The sequence below is a fragment of the Echiichthys vipera genome, assembly GCF_963691815.1.
Source record: "Echiichthys vipera genome assembly, chromosome: 14".
Classification (NCBI taxonomy): Eukaryota; Metazoa; Chordata; class Actinopteri; order Perciformes; family Trachinidae; genus Echiichthys; species Echiichthys vipera.
Genome location: NC_139839.1, coordinates 20,996,158 through 21,015,726, shown reverse-complemented (window position 1 = coordinate 21,015,726; position 19,569 = coordinate 20,996,158). Strand labels below are relative to the sequence as shown.

The 19,569-nt window shown below is 39.9% G+C and overlaps 2 protein-coding genes across 2 annotated transcripts; both read left to right on the top strand.

Moving 5' to 3' along the window:
• Positions 1-4,195: 4,195 nt before the first annotated feature.
• On the top strand, positions 4,196-10,248 carry LOC310956945 (uncharacterized protein; the record flags this gene model as incomplete). The annotated part of the gene is made up of 7 exons (XM_083927323.1): positions 4,196-4,392; positions 4,659-7,086; positions 7,396-7,424; positions 8,109-8,270; positions 8,853-8,919; positions 9,069-9,173; positions 9,460-10,248. 7 exons carry the CDS (start codon positions 4,196-4,198, stop codon positions 10,246-10,248), a joined length of 3,777 nt encoding a protein of 1,258 aa, XP_083783449.1.
• A 3,302-nt stretch (positions 10,249-13,550) lies between these two features.
• rom1a (retinal outer segment membrane protein 1a) lies at positions 13,551-17,069 on the top strand (the record flags this gene model as incomplete). The annotated part of the gene is made up of 4 exons (XM_083926823.1): positions 13,551-13,700; positions 15,601-16,031; positions 16,162-16,408; positions 16,866-17,069. 4 exons carry the CDS (start codon positions 13,551-13,553, stop codon positions 17,067-17,069), a joined length of 1,032 nt encoding a protein of 343 aa, XP_083782949.1.
• Positions 17,070-19,569: the final 2,500 nt, after the last annotated feature.

Here is a 19,569-nt window from a genome sequence, read left to right as displayed (position 1 = left end):
TATGTTGATGATGTCATTGATTTAATTTTGTTTGTCAATTTCAACTTACAGTCACTGTATACTGTATACTTTCTCTCAGATAATTATGACAATTTATTAATTATTCACAAGTCATTCACCTTATATTATCACAAATATTATCTTCCACTCAGTGGAAGAGTGGATCATCCTCCATTTGAAAGATTGGCGGTTTGATCCCCACCTCCCCCGGTCCACATGTCGAAGTGTCCTTGGGCAAGACACTGAACCCCGAATTGCTCCTCGTGCTGTACATGGGTGTGTGAATGTCCGTGTGAATGGTTAGATTAGATGGTATGTAGATGTCCACTGCCATCTATGTGAATGTCTTTGTGAATGGGTGCATGTGACAAACACTGTGAAAGCGCCTTGAGTAGTCAGAAGACTAGAAAGGCGCTATATAAGTACAAGTCCATTTACCAAGACTCAATATGCATGAGTTAGCTCCAGAAAAATGACAATGTCTTTCTTTATGTTTTTATTCATAGTCAGTTGAATTACCATATCGTCCAGTGGTTTCTTTTCTCTTTTGCTTTGTGTTTTCTTCTTTAAGTAAAACAGCATTAGATTTTCGTGGACAACTGGCATTTAAAACCTCCCAGGTCAACTAATTAATAACAGTATCTTACCTCAAACCTTTTAAGTTCATGATGAATGGTTTGGTTTTTCCATTATGGAAGTCCCTCCCTATTATAGCGATGTATGGGTGTGTGCTGCTGTATATGTGACACACTACTGCTGCAGGCTGATCTGATGTAAATCTTCCATCCGTTCAAAAAACCTGAAGCTGTGTCATCGCAACAGTTAGTCTGAGACATTAAAGTAAAGCTGTGAGACGATTATCATTCACATGAAACAGAGATGAGAACAAGTACATATAGAGGCCACATTTGCTCCTCAAAAATTCAAAGTTAAGGAAGCTATAACAATTAATTGCATGTGAAAAGTGCGCTCAGTAAATAATTCCACCGCCAGTGTGTCAATGTTTCAACATGGGAGTATTTGTCACATGCTGTCCTTGGTAATCCTCGTTATGACCTCCTTTGAGTGACATCGGTAGTTATAATTATTCACCAATACGTCACATGTTTACGTGTGAGTGTAAAGTTCCATTGCGTTTGCCCAACAGCAGTGTGGGTTTGCCATTGATTGTCAGTGGATCTGAGCCATATTACATTGATGCAGGGAAAGCTGCCGCCGGCAATGAAGATACATGCTGCCAAATGATAAGGATGGCAGATCACTTGCATGCACCACAAAGCTGTGGTTTGCATGGTCTGATAGCTTTCTTGACATAAGAAAGGGATCTCAGTCATGAGGGGTTTAATATAACGTCACCATGCCTTGTGAGGTCTTAATTAACTTTGTCACTCTATTGGAGTTCAATGTATTTCTCAATAACTGAGTTATTAGATTGCCCATTGCACTGACATAATAGGGACATCCTGATCAATAACTTGACACCCTGTAGTTGACGTGCATACTGTAGACAGCGAGAGAGTTTTTCATGTCCTCGTCTCTGTTCTCATAATACATATAGGGGGAAATGGTGGCAGGTGGTTCTTAGCTCAGCTTAGGGATATTTTTACATAAAACAAGGCAAGCATTAACACATTCTGATTAGTGAGAATGTATTTTGTGAATATTTAAAACTTAAGTAACATATGAGGAGACATCTGACACCCACCCACTACCATGCCTCAAGTTACACAGGCTCACTTCAGCAGAAGAGTTTACCGCTCATATTTTTTTCCCTTTGCTTTTGATGTATCACACTGAAGGCTGGAAGCAAGTGGTTTTGGCTGCAGTCACGCAGATCAGAGACATCAAGACATCCATATATCATTATGTGCTCAGGCACTGTCCAAATAAATCTAATTCTGTAGGAAGCCAAACTGTAAATATAGTTTGTTGTTACATTAATGGTTGGTAGTTTGAGTTGTTTATTAAACATAATTGTATAAATCCATATTCATTTGAAAACATTAAGGTTTTTATCCATAGCTTATACAAATGAACAGTTTGTATTGATCAGCTGTTTGTTGTATTTGAAGTTCCACCCTAAATACAGTATAACCTTTCTTTAACTAGGAAGAGGTTTGAGATTAAAACCTCTTTTGCAAGGACAAGGTCACATAGCAGCATCAACACATAAAGGACGAAACAAAAAACAACAGCAGATCACGATAGCATCAGGGGTGACAAAATACATAACATAAAACAGTGCATAAACAAGGGAACAATATTTCATCAAGTATTTGTTAGTTAATGGAAGCAACAGCAGTGATGACCTTGATTCTGAGTTTAAAATCGAGTGTGGAGAGAGTGTGGTCTATACCTACTCTGTAAAGTATCCTGAGATAACTTTTGTTATGATTTGGTACTGTAAATAAAATTGAATTGAAATTGAATTGAATTGAAAATCATTTAAAGAAATACGGTTCTCAAAGTCTAAGCTTGGCCTGCATATCGTTCCAGGACCAAGCTGTAGTATCATGCTTGTTTTTCCAGCCTCTGAACTGATAAGAGGCACTTTGAACTGGAGTGATTTATTCAACCTACTGTAAGATTATGTTATGTGTTTTGCAAATTGAAAACTTCCAGTTTAACTACGTAAAAAATTAACTACAATCTACCAATGTTGTTACTTACGCATGGTGAGGAATGGCCATCCTAGCATGTATAAGATACAATGATTGGTCCTACAGCTAGAATTATGTGATACAGGGATGGACAGTACACAAGCCTGTAAACAGTATGACCAAAGTCGATTGGAGTCAGAAAAAGGCCAGCAACTTAAGGTTTTCTTGATGCGTGGAAAAGCGAGATATTAGTCGTACATAAAGCCTAATCTTAATTTCTTTACAGTCAACATGGTGAGCATGTCATGTGCAGAATGGTATACAGTGGAGTTCAATACAGTTCAAAGTAGCTATGTGCTCCAACTCCCCCCTCTGTCATTGGATGGCACAGGAGTATATATTGATGCATGCGTGTTTGGGTTTCACATGTGCCTCCCGGTTCAATTAGATGGTGCATCGTTGAGGGGGAGAGTCATTGGGTTTCGATGAACACCACTGTCTGTCTCATTCCTGTGGCTTCTTTGTGGACGTAAGTACAGACGTTGACTGCATGGTAGATTAGACAGATATCTGAATTAGCTTCTATGTAGCCTCTTTTTGAACTAGAATGAACTTGCATTACAAACCTAGACCTTGTTTTGGAATTCAGTGTTTCATAGCCTTTCTTGTGACTTTATAAAGCTGCATTTTGCACGAAGATATCTGCATTGGATTTTCTTTTACATTTACCATTTTACTGCATCTAGCACTGCATTAAAGCTTCAGTAGGTAACTTTAAAAAAAAAAAAAAGAAACTTTTTGTCATATTTGCTCAAACTAAAAAATCTATACCCTGGGATAGACTGGTGCCCTGTCCAGGTTCTACCCCACCTCACGCCGATGTCAGCTGGGAACGGCTCCAGCCCCCCCAAGACCCCGTTAGGACAAGCAGTTGTAGATGGATGGAAAAAACTGGCCTCCGTGTTGAAAATAGTCAAGCCAAAACCAAGCACTAGCCTAAGCAAAATTTTACAGCTAAACAGTATAGAATAACATGTTCGAGGAAAGAATCACAGAATCTTGATTCAGATTTGATCAGAGCTGCCTGGTTTGACAGTTTGACTTCATGAGCAGTCATTAACACTACGTTAGAGACTGCTCTTCTCTGAATATTTGTTTTCCTTTGGGCGGGGTGGAATCTTGCAGGTGCCCGTAGGAGGAGGTAGAGGATCAGATTTTCTCACAAATGATCCGTCTCATGTACTACTGTCAGTATATAGAGTCAATTTGAGCAAACCCGACGAAAACATATTTTTTTTTATAAGTTACCTACTGCACCTTTAAGTATGTCTTTTTAGTAATACGTTAAACCTGATAAGCAATCATGTTACTGCTATAGTATACCAGTATAGTTTAACAAAGTGATTGATGTGTTCCCTTATTTACAATATTCATTAATTTAATGATTTATGTAATAATAGTAGGAATTAAAATGTAAGTATTTCTGTAAATAGATTGACAACTAATAGTAAAGGCAGACTGGATTATGTAACATTTCCCCAGGGATAAATATCCTGCCAGTTTCCGAGGACGACTCTCAGCAGCAGCGCCAGTTGATGGAGAAACATTTCAGACCTTCACATCCTCATCAGGACTCCAGAGGTCATAAGTCTGAAATGAGCGACCATCAAGGAAAAGACCACAAGCACGGAAAGACTGTCAACTCAAAATCTTCGCAAATGAAGCACAGTCACCAAAATCAAGGCCGTCATCGTCAGAAGTTACATCAGTCAGATGACAATGATAGCCATGAGTAAGTTTTTAATTTCTTTCCAATGTTTATTGCCTGTTTAAAATCAACTAAGATATGTCAACTTTCTGTTTTCGTTTTGTTTTAGATTTTACATAAGAAGAATTAAAGTAGCAGTGATCTATGTCCTTTTGAGTTAATTTGTTGTAAGAGTTTGAATTAATACATTTGCTCCGCTCTCAGAAATAATGATCAGAATGATTAGCTTGTCTCAGGCTTGAATTGGTACCCAGTGCATCTTTAACACCAATGTTTTCTTTTTTAAATAGCACCCATTCAACAGCAGAGGACAGCCTTTTCAGTGATCACGCCCCAGACCATGAACATCACTGTGATAATGACAAGATCATTCATGATCAAGATCATTCTCGCCATTACAACCGCAAGCAAAACCATCGCCATGCTTCTCTTCCAGAGCCTCCGCTGAGTTCCTCAACTGGTTCCTCTTCTTCCTCCTCCTCATCTTCATCCTCTACCTCTTCTTCTTCTTCATCAACACCCTCCTCCTCTTCTTCTTCTTCTTCTTTCTCCTCCACCCTTTCTTCCTCCTCTTCAACATCTTCCTCTTCATCTAGCCTGTCCTCTGATACCAGCAGTAAGGGTTCAGATAGATATCCACTTAAGAAGGCCCAGCATTCAAAGTCCTGTACTGACATTTCCAGAAAACACAAGTACTTTGAGGAAGGAGACGACACATCCCCTTTAATAGATAAAAGAGATAAACAAATCAGGCTCTCTGCCAAAAAGAAAGGCAAGTCCTCTCACAGTGGCACCACTCAGGGAACCCCGAAGAAAACACAGAGCACTACAACAAATGATGCAACTGTCCGCAAAGCCAAATCAATGGAGGCTCTCACTAGACCCAAAGCAGGAGAATGGCATGGACATGAAGATGAAAAGGATCTACATAGAAGTAAAGGTGAAGCCAAGAAGAATTTAATGAAGGAAAAAATGAAGTTCTCTGCTTTCCTTAATGAGATCACTCGGCAGGTGCTCAGCCCGATGAGACTCACCACTCTTGGGGTTACAGACGCCCAAAGACCCAGCAGTCCAGGCCAGGTGTCTGTAATATCCAGTAAGAGAGAAGGCAGCACTAAGAAAAACAGACAGCAGAGAAGTCGGCATGCCAGTGCAGACTCAGTTAGCTCCAGTAAACACTCCCATACCAGCAAGAACTCTTCTCGACATTCTCACTCTAAATCTTTCCACCATCGTCAACGCCACCGATCTACAGACTCACCCCAGAACATGGATCACCGCAGCTGCACAGATATTCACTGTTTGAAAAGAAGTCGCTCATGGTCTCAAACTTCTCAACATCGCTCCCATTCACCTTCTGGTGGTGAGCATGGCCACCATCGTCACCACGGAGGCCATCACACATCTAGTCATCATCATCACCATGGTGACGGCAAAAGCCCAAGTCATCACCATCACCATGGACATCACCACAGTCCTGTCTATCATCATGAAGATCACCATAGTGACCACCACAGCACTTCTCATCACCACAGAGACCATGACAACCCATCCCGTCACCATCACCATAAAGACCACTGCAGTTCAAATCATTATCATCACCATGGCAACCATCATAGCCCTTCTCGTCACAAGCACCATGGAGACCACCACATCACAACTCATCATCGCAAAAGTCCCCAGGCTCCAACACATCACCAAGGAAACCATCATGGTTCAGGTCACCACCGGCATAGCAACCACACCATTGAACGCCCTACTACACCACGTCACCATGGAGACCAGAGCTTAATCTATCACCGTGGAGACCACCATAGTCCAACAACTCATCATCATCATGGAGACCAACAGAGTTCAGGCCATCACCATCACCAAGGAGACCACCACAGTCCCAGACATCACCATCACCAAGGAGACAACCACAGTGAATCACATCAGCATCACCATCACCATGGAGATCACCTCAGTCGAGGCCATCACCATCACCATAGAGATCACCAGAGTCCAGACCATCAGCATCACCATAGAGATCACCACAGTCCAGACCATCAGCATCACCATGGGGATCAATATAGTCCGGGACACCAGCATCACCATGGGGACAAACATAGTCCAGGTGATCAGCATCACCATGGGGACCAACGTAGTCCAGGTGATCAGCATCACCATGGAGACCAACACAGTGAATCTCATCAGCATCACCATGAGGACCACCCCAATCCAGGACATCAGCATCACCATGGAGACCACGATAGTCCAGGACATCAGAATCACCATGGAGATCACCACAGTCCAGACCATCACCATCACCATGGAGACCACCACAGTCCAGACCATCACCATCACCACGGAGACCACCACAGTCCAGACCATCACCATCACCATCACCATCACCATGGAGACCATCACAGTCCAGACCATCACCATGGAGACCACCACAGTCCAGACCATCACCATGAAGACCACCACAGTCCAGACCACCACCATCACCATGGAAACCACCACAGTCCAGGACATCTCAATCCCAACTCAAAAAACAATGATCTTGACCATGATGACCTTGATGATCACAGCACTCATGTAAAGGGGCATTCTGCTGGTAGCCCCCCTTCGCACAAGCAGCCTCTTTTTAGCAAGGTGGAGTCACCCAGGACCGCTAGCAGCCCCTCCAGTCAGGATGAGGAGCAGACAAGCTTCACTGGTCCATCATTACATCAAGTATGACATTTCTCTCGGGGTTAATACTCATTCATGAAATCCCCTATTACAGTATGTTCATAAAGTAATTACTGGGAAGTCAATAGTTTCCTGTGTTTTACATGCTTGATTAATTGGTTATGTAATAATGTTCCACTCATTTGCTTGCCTATTGATTTGGGCACCAGTGTGCATGTCACGGTGGACACTAGATTAATTACAGAACAATAGATTGGTCAGCTCATTTTTTTCACTGTCTTTGGGCAGCATCAATATTTCTGAATGAAATGTTCTTGTTTTTTTTTTCTCATTTTGTTTTTTTTAATACAGGAAAAGGACCCTGAACTGGGAAGAATCATGTAAGTGTGATGCAATTCTTCTGGGTTTATTAACCGGTAAAAGTCATGGTCAAAGTAACAACCATGACCGTTAAATTGTACATTATGGATTCATTAATAATATTAATCATAACGATGATAATAATGGTAGTATATTTTATTTATGGGCGCTTTCAGGACACTCAAAGTCCCCTTACGTGTACAAAAAATAAATAAATAGATAGGCAGCAGCAAGAAACAGACCAAACACAAATACAAAGCAATAAACAGCATCAGAGTAACAGAAGAACAAGTAAATACCAAATGATTCTAAAATGACTAAAAAGTTACACAGAGCAGATCTAAAGAAATACATTTTTAGATGGGATTTGAAGGACGGGAGAAAGTCAGTGTCACGGATGACTTGTGGAAGAGAAGTTGAGAGATGAAAGGCTGCACGGCTGAAAGCTCTTGACCCCTGGAAGATAACAGGGCATAGTGTGTGGTGAGGAGCATAATTAAGGATGAATTGGTGCACAGTCAAATGATTTTGGATGTGAATATCATAGAAAACACTTAACTGTGTCATTTTACACCCATTGTGAAAACGAATGAATAGAAATAAGTAATGAAAGAAGAAGAATATAGTATTCGACAAATTCATCAAATGCTCATGTACACTTTCTCACTCGGTTGTGTTTCTCTTTTGTGTATCTATCCTGATAGGATCCTACAGGAGCAGAATCAAGGTCTGCATCAAAGCTTGCTGAAGACAGCGGTGAGGATGGAGTGTTTAGGAGAGGAATTCATGAGCAGCCAAAAGATTTTGGAGACAGAGCTTCAGAGGACACGTATGGAGCTTTGCGACCTCACAGAGAGGTTTAGGAGGTAACGAGTGCACAGAAAACTCTTTTTAATTATAATAATATGGATACATTTGATTTATAGAGTGCTTTTCATGATCCTCAAAGACACTTTACATAGGAGATCATCAGGTCATTGTTAGCAAATGGACAATTATTATTACTTTTGCTATTGTTATGGTGCTAGGTTGTGGGCCAAACACCTCCCCTTATATTCTTTAAGATACAGTTTGGGGTTCCAATGTTATACTTAATAGGCTTCTGCTACATCAATCAACTCCTCAATCGAGGACCAGGAGTTGGGTTCATTTGACATCTTTTTTTTTTTAGATTTACAGTCAGTAAGGAAATGTAGCACAATGGTTACTTCTAGATACCTGTGTTTGTTGGAGACTGAAAGCAATTGAATGAAATGCACTGCAACTGTCTATGGCGTATTGTTGTGTCCATCTAAACAATGCAAATATATACAGTTAGGAGATCTGAAAGTGTAATCCATTTATAAGATGCAAGTTACAAATCTCATACGATGTGCATGTATACTTCAATATACTGTGTTGTAGCCTAGTCCGGCTTTGTAACTTCTTCCTCCCTGTCTGTATTTTAGACTGCACAACAACTGCTCCTCCACACAACAGACTAATAGTCTTCTAGAGCAAAAGCTTCATTCAGTGGTGAGATTGGAATCAATTTTTTGTTTCTTATGTTTGACGCTGATTTATAATAAACGTGAAAATGTTAAGTTATTTAAACTGTGACATAAGTTCCTCACTTGATGAAGGTTTCCCTGTGACAAATGTGGTTCTTGTACTTTCTGTGTCAGACTCAGAATATGGAAGGAGAACGTGAGAGGCTGAACCGACGTATTTCAGCACTGACTGAGCAGCTCGCCGATGCAAAATTTGCCAGCATTATAGAAACATTCAATGTAAGATATTTACCTGCCTCTTTCATTCTAAGCAGACAGTTGCTTTAAGGGAAGGGAAACTGGAGAAGGGCACCGCCACCATGAAAAATATTCTGGTGTTCTTTATGATTTCTGTCAGCCTCAGTGGGCAAGAATAGGCAGACCAGGGAATAGTTAAACATTGATAAACCTCTGTTAAATGATTTAGTGCTCATACAGAATTCAGCATTTGTATAAAAACTTTATTCTTTAATTTTGCATCATTTAATCAATAACCTGATCAATTTGTAACCTCTACTGACCATAGGTAACTGACCTTCATTTTCAGTCAGACGATGCCATGAATCAGGTGGTCCCTCCTATCACTCCCCCTCCGGTTCAGTTCATGGACAGCCATAACTATGAAAAGGCCAAAGCCGGGGGGCAGGAGCAATCTCTGGGGTCTGTTCCAGAGGAGGAGGAATCTGACTGGTCAGAAATGGGAGACGAGACCCCACGATTTATACTGACAGGATCAAACAGAGGTCAAGTCTGGAGACACCGGGAGGCAGACGTGGACAAAGACAGTGAGTCAGGGGGTGAGGAAAGTGTCAGAAGACACTCCCCACGACCACTGCAGATACCTCATCTCCAGTTCACCATCCACAATGAGAATCTGTCTGATGGCATGACCGGTGAGGGCACTTACAGGATCACCACAAGTTCAAATCTTGACTCTGCCATCTTGATCCGGTCAGCTAGCCTGGAGGAAATCCCTCAGGCACGCCATCACATGCAGAAGGAGCTACGAGGCACGGAGGCCATGATGGACCTCCACCACCGAGGGGACGAAGCTATCGAGGATTTAGATAATGAGATCATTCATCACTGGAGAACAAGCAATGACAGGGACGTATCTATAGGGAGGGCGATAGAAAGCAGGGCGTCAGAGGCGGACGGCAGCCTGGCCAGCCTGCAGTCAGCCGAGAGGATGCTCAGCCACTTCATATGTGGACCGCAGCCCGGTGAAGGACACAGGCAGGGAAGGGCTGAGCTGCACTGCTGGACAGGAGGGATTCCAGAGGAGTTATTGGAAGGGGAGCGAACAAAGCTGTGACAGAAACATGAGTTCACTGTTCACTGTGTCTGAAATCATCTTTATTTTTTTAGGGATAATTAAGATCTTTCAGTGGCTCAGGTTCAGTCCCTCTAATTAACATGTTGTCCTTTAAAATCAAACTATAACATACTGGATTCACTTTCAATAGACTGTCTCAAAACCTCTCAGCACATCTGCATTAGTTTCTTAATACATAAAACAATCACATAAATAATCGTGTTACAATTGTATTCAACACACATTACAGTTTTAACCAAATCTATAAAATATGAAAACAATACAACCAACATTTGCCAAGTTAAAGTGGAGGCAGATGACTGATATATGTATTCAAACATAAACTATATATTTATGTATACCTGTACCTATGTAAATCCTCTATGTCTTAGATCTGCTCCTTTAATGGAAAAATGTAAATGTGTATTTTCCTTGTATGAATGCAGATATAGGCATTTTTTCCTGTCATTTCTTCTCTGTGAAATACAGAAGTAGTTGTTTTGCATGAAACATTATGTATTCATATAAGGTGTATATTTATTTTGTAGGTAGCCTGATTGTTTTATGCATTGCTTTATGTTGTTACAAGTTAAACATAAACTAAAAACATAGTCATTGTAGGCATGTATCATATAACATAATGTATGTAACTATACTATACAAATGCGGTAAAGTCCTTTAAATATGTGTATATGCATAATCATTTCCTGTTTATGATACAATTGTTTCCTCTGGCTACAATAGTTAACCTCCCAAAAGAAACGCTTGCAATTAAACTAATTTCACAAGTTTGTGAAGATCTCATCCATGTAGCTCTGACCGTGTAACATCTAATAAACCAAATGAAACCATCATTTCAACTGTCTATAATTGTTTTTATTTCTGATCAACTTATCTTGAAAAGTGATAGAGAAAGATTCAGAAGGAGGAGGATTTGCTCTGAATTTAGTTACAAAGCAAACGTTCTGGGACGTTCAGGATACTTTGCTCAGTCAGTCAGATTGAAATATCTCAATGGCTATTGGATGATGTAATGCTGTGATTAACATTTCTAAAATTAACACGGGTGGAGGAAAAAAAACACAAGATACAAAATAAAAATAAATTGGTATAAATCAAAAATATAAACAAACCAAAATATAAGTTAAAAAAAACAGCCATTTGCTCTTTATTTCATTAGCTAGTAGATACTTTCAAGGGTTAAATTGTACGATTCCAAGTTGCTAAGCAGTTCATTTGCATAGTAAGTGATTTACAATATCATAATAATAATTCATTTTCGTTGTTTACTTTCTGAGGTTTTCAGCTTCTCCAGACCCCCCCCCACCCCCGCCAATCTGATTGGTTGACTTGGCCCGTACATTGGTAATAGACAGATGGTTTATCCAATCAGCAACCAATATGTTCGCCCCTTCCCAAAAGATCTCCAAAATGAGGGTTCCCAGATGGATATGGTGAGCAACTGAGAATCATGCGGATCAATCCATCTGGCGGAGTCAGGTTAATCATCAGGTTGAATCTGGTGGAATTTAAAATGACACAAACAATGTACATATCAATAAATAATTAAATTCCTGGCAATATATATAAAAAAAATCTTGGACAAAGAGGGGGTTATAACGTAAGAGGTACATTTAATTTGAAACAACATTGTTTTTGCAGGACTCTTAAAAGTATGTGCAAATCAATTTGTGGCGTGATTTTGTGAAATCGACTGGAGGAAGAAATCGAACAGTGTAAACACTAAGACCATCTTCTCAAATGGACCACACCAGCCACTGCACCAAATTGTGCCAGGGACATTAAGTGATGGCCCCTTACCTTCTTCCTACCCCCCTTCTTTCAGCAACCTTGCTCGGACTTCACCCATCTTCGAACGCTGCCTTCATTTTGATCTCAACTACAAACCTGTAAAAGTTCATGACTCTATCCTGCATGGTTATTGGACCAGGGCCGTAAAGTGGGGGACCCCATCCTTTCTTCTGGCCCCTTTGCTCAGATCACACTCATTTTTAAACTCTGCCTCTCAACTACAGACCTGTAAAGTTTTGTGACTGTATCCTGAATAGTTGTGATGCTATCATTGGGACAAAATCTGTCCACAGACAGACAGACAGACAGACAGACAGACAGACAGACAGACAGACAGACAGACAGACAGACAGACAGACATATAAACTCATCAAAGATACACATTTTGATTATTGATATGTTATCAGTCTCAATCTTCCAAAACGTAGGATGACATTTTTTTGACAAAAAAACATTATGTGTGCAGCAGATGGATATGCTAACGTTAGCATTTAGCATTACTGTGCCCGAGTACAGCCTCACAGAGCCATTACCATGTCTGTAGACTCTTAATCTTGTATGTGTACAAACTGTAATACAATTTGCAAGTTTAGTCTAAGTACTAAACATACTAAACATTTAATGTGAACTGACTTTACTGAATAACCATGGTAAGATAAGATAATTCACACTTTTTTTTAAAACTTCCACTTTTTAAAATGCACACATAATTATAAAAGGCAGTAATAGGAAATACATGAAATATATCAAAATGAAGTATTAAATGAAATGAAAAATGATCTATTTATCTGAATACCTATCTAATTTTTGTCTTGTTTTAATCTAAAATGTACACCAGTTCATGTGTGCATTCAAGGTGTTGTGAGGGTAAATGTTACGTAGTTAATGGATTATAATAGTATTCATCGCCCTGTCAGGTGCAATTAGTTTGTCATCCATGTCCCCCTGTATGAGTGATGGGTGCTGAGCAGACAATGGCCTGGATTCACACACTAGTTTAATAGGATAGGTAGGCATTAGCGGTAAGACGCTCGCTGCATCCAGGGTTGCCAAATCCAGTGTGCCAAATCCACTGTGTGGCACACTGGACGGTACATAGTGGTCGTGGAGACAACTGGACTTTTTTCAGCACTTTTTGGGGGAGACAAATAAGGTGAATTTCGATGATCTAACATCTCTTTAATTTGAGATGCACCACTTGTGATGCTGTAAAACTTTATTCTCCAAGGATTGGCGCTAACCTCTTTTTCCAGTTTCGGTCAACAGTTTGCTCTCAGACAGCTATTATTAGTGTGTTTGAAATTTGCTCTGTTGCTGAGGATTTATTTTTCAATTGTAGTGTTGAATTTCACTTTAGTCATCTTCATCTCTGAGTCCTGCCTCTGACCTCTCCTTCTTCCTCGCAGACAAAGCCCAGCATCGGCCCTCGTTGCCTCGTCTCTCTCCTCCCCCTATTCCCCCAGTGAGACTCGGACTCCTTATCTGCAAACATGGTGGTGATGAAGATGAAGTTCCCCTTTCAGAAAAGGGTGAAGCTAGCCCAGGGACTGTGGCTCCTTTCCTGGTGTGCCACAGTGGCTGGGGCTTTCACCTTCAGCCTAGGCTGCATCCTCAAGACGGAGCTCCACAGGAGGGCACAGGTACTCACGTTTTACATGCACGGACTTTTGACTATGTTTTAATATGTAAGTTATCAACAAATTATAAAAAATCAATAGCGTAGTTACTTAGTTTGATGCAAAAGTGAGCGACATGCTGTAATGTTTCAGTGTAATTGTGGGAGTAGTCCTACTGTACATACTGGGGAGAAAATCAATACACCTAGTTGCCTTTGATCTTCTTATACATGTGACAGAACAAACAGATAACACATAAACTCTAAGTTGTCCAGTAATATCTACACTGAGGGACAGCACATTTGGAAGTTGTATATACGGATTTACGTGCATTACATCAAGTGCACCTGACAGATATCATCTGGCACAATCTTTTTGGGTTGAAAATTGAAAGACGTGATAGGAAAAATGAAATCTGACACTGTCAAAGAAATGTCCTTGTTGGGAGCAACAAGACATAAATACACCTGTGACCCACTTTGAATCCCGACTCATCATTTAATAAATCAGGCTCTGTCAGTCTTAATTACCCTAATCCCTACTCCTGATGGCCGTCATCACAATTTTGCATTAATAACAGACCTACATAGTTTAGTTCAGCTTGGATGCATGTTATTCCAGTTCAATAGTACAATTATTTGCAGCATTAAAAAACATCATACTTGCTCAACTGTGCATGTTATTTAGACTATTCAACATAGTTTTTAAATCAATTATAAGAAATTGAAAGACTTTTGTGACAAAATGAAAGCCCTTTTGACCTGTTTCGATTGCTTCATCCTTTGGCAGCTTGTGACAGTTTTCTGTTTGCATGGCTGTAAAACCTGTGTGTGAATTATCAATGGGAAAAGAGAGAACGAAAAATGAATACAATGAGTGAATAAATAAATCAATTATAATCTATGAGGCTCACAGAAATGCTCTTGTGTCATGTCAGGATGTTTATTGCATTGTACGTAGTTTCTTTACTGATTTTGATTTTCCATGAAATCGTGTTGATAAGGCAATAAAAATGGTTATAAAACTACCAGATCCTGTAGAATACTTCGGTGTCCATACACCAAAAAGGCCTTTTTCATAAATGCTAAAGTTTATCCAACTATTGTCTACTTAAAATGTTTCCTTTTTTGTCTTTTTCCTTCACAAATAACTTTATACGAGAATTCCAAACTTGTTGCTTGTCCAAAGATCTTTTGCAAAGATTTTTTTAAATAATAGGTCTCATATACTGTGTAACCTCCCTGGGTAATATGACATTTAACAAGGTAAAGATCATAACTGTTCTCATATTGTTTGGGTTATGTACTTGTACATGTGTTTGAGCGGTGTAGTTATGAATCCTACCAGCAGCATTTGAACTGAGTGAGTGAATGATGTGCAACTGCAGTAACTGTACTGTAGGTGCCCTGTAGGTGGGAGCTGCTCTGTGCTCATTAAACTCTGATTAAACTGAGATAAATATGACCGACTGTAATGCTGATGATACTGATGATGAAAATAAGTATGCATTTAGGAAAGTATTTTTAAATTCAAGACTATAAAATCCTATACTGAGTTAGCTGGATATAATAAAATGAGGCACAAAACGTATCTATTATGTATACTTATACATCTGTAATTGCAGTCAGGTATGTACTCATTACCACAGACATGTAGCTTCAGTGGGAAAAAATAGCTGTGTAATAGCTTCATGAAGTGTTCGGAAATTGATGTTCCAACATATATTTCCAGGTGAATTTCCAGGTAATTTGAGGCAAAAAGCCACATGAGTTCTGTCTGGTACTATAGTTTGTAATACAGCATCATTCAATACATTTGTTGAATGATCATGCATTACGGTTTTATTTGTTCTGATGTTTCCCTTGTTTTCTTGCAGCAAACACATTTAATTTATATTGATCCTATTATTGTGACTTGCTTACAGGTAATGGATAACTCAGACATACATGTTGTGCCCAATACCCTCATCATTGTGGGCCTGGCCTCCTTGGGTATCAACTACTTTGCTTCAAGGATCTGTCAGGATGCTTTGGATGCTGAGCGATTTCCACGCTGGAAGACCATGTTGAAGCCCTATTTTGCTGTCTCTTGTTTCTTCACTGTCCTCATGCTGCTAGCTGTCATCATGAGCTATGCAATGAAGGGCAGCCTGGAATCATCTCTGAAGATTGGCCTGAAGAACGGCATCCGCTTCTACAAGGACACAGATACCCCGGGCCGCTGCTTCCAGAAACAGAACATCGATCGCCTGCAGATGGAGTTTCAGTGTTGTGGAAACAGTGATTTCAGGGACTGGTTTGAGGTCCAGTGGATCAGCAACCGCTACCTTGATTTCAACTCTAAGGAAGTGAAAGAGTAAGTTGTGCACGATAGTATAGAGTGTTTTGGGGTAGGTTTCCCATCTGTGGATGTTTATGGAAAACAAGGACTTCTGATTATTGTATCTGCATTTAATCTGAAACATATCTTTCACTTTCTTGCTTAGCCGTGTCAAGAGCAACGTGGACGGCCGTTACTTGGTAGATGGAGTCCCATTCAGTTGCTGCAACCCCAGCTCTCCACGGCCATGCATCCAGTATCAGCTCACCAACAACTCAGCTCACTATAACTATGAATACCAAACCGAGGAGCTCAACATCTACCTCCGAGGCTGCAGAGAGGCCCTGGTCAACTACTACATGGGCCTGATGAACACCATTGGGGCTGGAGTACTGTCAGTCTTCCTCTTACAGGTATACTAAGAGAAGAATTACAGTGGTTTAACAGTGATATCAGGCAAAGTTGGTGGTGCTTTTAATCCGGATGATGGTTGAGGAAGAACATTGGCTTTTTAGGGAGTGGTACAGCTGCCAAGGTGTTATAAAACCACACTTTTTAACGCTGTGTCGTGTCTTTACAAGCTCAGGAAAAAATTTGCAGCAACAACCAACATTCATCCATTCAACCAACATTCTGTATAACCAGTAAGCACACGTGAGGCTACAGTAGATGCGATTCTTGCTGTTGTGTAACTCAAAGATTTCATTTATGAGAATCCTGACTTGTTTGACATTGAACATCATTTGATTCAATGAGTCTGATATTTACAGTTTATCCATCAGTCACTTCTGTTTGGTAGTGTATGTGGATCCTTGATGATGCTCTCTAATGGATTCTGCTCCCCCATCTCTCCACCTTCTTCCCTCCCAGGCCTCCGTGCTGGTGAGCTTGCGGTTCCTGCAGACCTCCATGGAGGCAGTGGCAGGGAATGAAAACACGGAGATTGAGACAGAGGGTTACTTGCTGGAGAAATCAGTGAAAGACACCATCATGGAGTACCTCGAACCTGTGTTGAAGTTCTTCCTGCTTACAAACCAGGTGGAAGAGGGCACTCCTGCCCCAGCTGACGCCTAGACCACAAATGATGTACACAGATGTAAATAATTTCTACACAGAGAGGGCAACTAATGACAATCAATGATTTGAGTTTAAAATAATATTAATCACAAATTTCTATGAATTTCTCAGATTTAGGGATAGTATTTTTTATTGTCAAATGACCATCACAGGTAAAGTAAATATTTACTATATTACTGTACTTTTCCATTACATTTCTATATGCTGAACTGATACCCCCTCTGTTAACCAAAAACTGCATAACATGAGAAAAGATACCCACAGAAGTTACTATAAATGCATGAATTTGACCGTTTCAAGATACTTGTCAGTATCCCTCAATCAGTTTGACTTTTAACAATAAGCCCTTTACTGTCATTTCCATTGCCCTTTAACTGACCAGTAATATTCCCATTGAGATTTAAAATCTATTTTCCAAGGGAGTCCTGGCCAAGACAGCAGCATAAACACACGAGTTTCACATTTAAAACCAAAACAACACACAACTAAACATGACACACAACTAAACATGATAAATCAACAAAATAAAACAGCATTAAAAATAAAAAAAAGCAGATCAGTGCTCAGAGACAGTACATGTGCAAATTGTATTTAAAAAGTCCTCAATCCTGATTTTGAATTGGTCCATGTTGATGAGGGATTCCAGTTTGAAATGATCCGGTAGTTTATTCCCAGATAGGGGTGCTAAATATCTAAAAGCACTTTCACTAAACACAGTGTTGGTTCGAGGAACATTGAACACATTGAACATTGTTCACAAATACACAAAATCACCTCACTGCTTTTGAAAATGATGTGCATTGTTTATTTCATTCCCACGAGTCTGTCGACAGCAGTTAAACCATCACCAATCAGTCCCTCGCTAAATTCACAAGGTGGTCTGCAAAACATATATTTGGTCTTCCAAGAACATGGATGTAAAGCTGACTGTAGAGAGGCACAATGCTCTGCTGTGCAACAGCACTATGACATAATAAAACAGATGACCTATTAAAGTTTGAGGTTACTGATTGCCTTATGGAGTGGAGTCACTTACTGTTTGTTTTTCTAATGACATGCAGACATCATTACACTTCACAAGCCAGATGTCACCCTCCATAACAGGTGCTCTGATATGCTTATTTCTCCCTCCCTCTCTTCTTCCTGCCGGTGAAATGAATAGGATTATGAAGATTGATATAATCAATGTCATTACTGCAGTGAAAGCCATCAAGTGTGTCCTCTGTTCTGACACCTTTGTTAAAGCTTTTAATCCCCTTTGTTAATACTCAACCTGCTGCCCTTGCAGTTAGACATCTGCGTCAGGTGAGTCTAAGATGCAGAGCCAACTTTGCCAGGGCTTTCTTTGAAAATGGAAATCGAAGTACTGAAAGAATAACTTTTCTAATTTGGATGAAGAAATCGTGTTATTTAGCCATGTCCCACTGGGTAGTTCCTTAAATATAAAAGAGAATAATCTCTTTTTTTTTTTTTTTTTTACCAGAAACAAAATATTGGTTAATCTCTGGAGTCTATTTGAAATATCAATTTATGTGAATAGTTTTATTAAAGGTCCTTTTAAAAACATGCAACTGTGTCTTGAGAGTGATTTTCAGTGGATAGGCATCTCAAAACAAGTAGTGCACCATATTTAGGTCTAGAATCACCAATATAGATGTCAGAGGCTTCCCATGTATTCTTATTTCAAATTCTTACTTCATAATATGTACATCTTAACTATATATTGATTATCTGATTTGTAACTATAATTGCTATTATCCATGTGTTTTCTGGTCTTTTTGGAGGGTGTACTGTTTATTCTCACCACCAGATGTCCATTATAAACCTGTTGATGGCTATTTAATACCATAACACAAATTTACTATGCCAAACATATTGTAAGTCAGAAGCATTGAAATAAATATTACTGAGTCTGTGCCAGAGAGGTGTTAATTCATGTGAATTTTTGAAGTGTAACTTATAACAACCTTTGCATTATGTTGGGGGGTTCTGCAAACAGTTTTAGGGGAGCTCAGAGAAGTTTTGCATGAGTTATCAAAGGATGATCACATAAAATAGCCTAAATGTGTGTGATTAGGTTAATAAGAGTGTTTAAAGATACAATAGTTATGGGGAACTTTTTTCCCACTTTGCTAGTGTCAAAAAATAATAACTGCCTGAGTTAGGAGAGTTCTTTTAATGTCTCTGGTGTAGGCCTAGTCTGAAGTTATGTCAAGTTATAGGCAATGTTAGGTGTTAGGGGCCAAGCTTTGTTTGAAGGGAGGTCCAAAGTCTCAGACTGGGCTACATGGTATTTCAGTTTCCCTTCAGGACAAAACAGGCATGTTAAAATGACACCACACCTAGTCCACTTGCTTCAAACATTAGCCTACCATAAGATCTAGAGATGCACCGATCCAGTCCGATACAATACCCGGACTGAGCGTATCGGCTGTACCCGATATGGACCTTGTACTACATCTGAATGAATGAACAGGTTGCCTTTCCATGTGAGTGA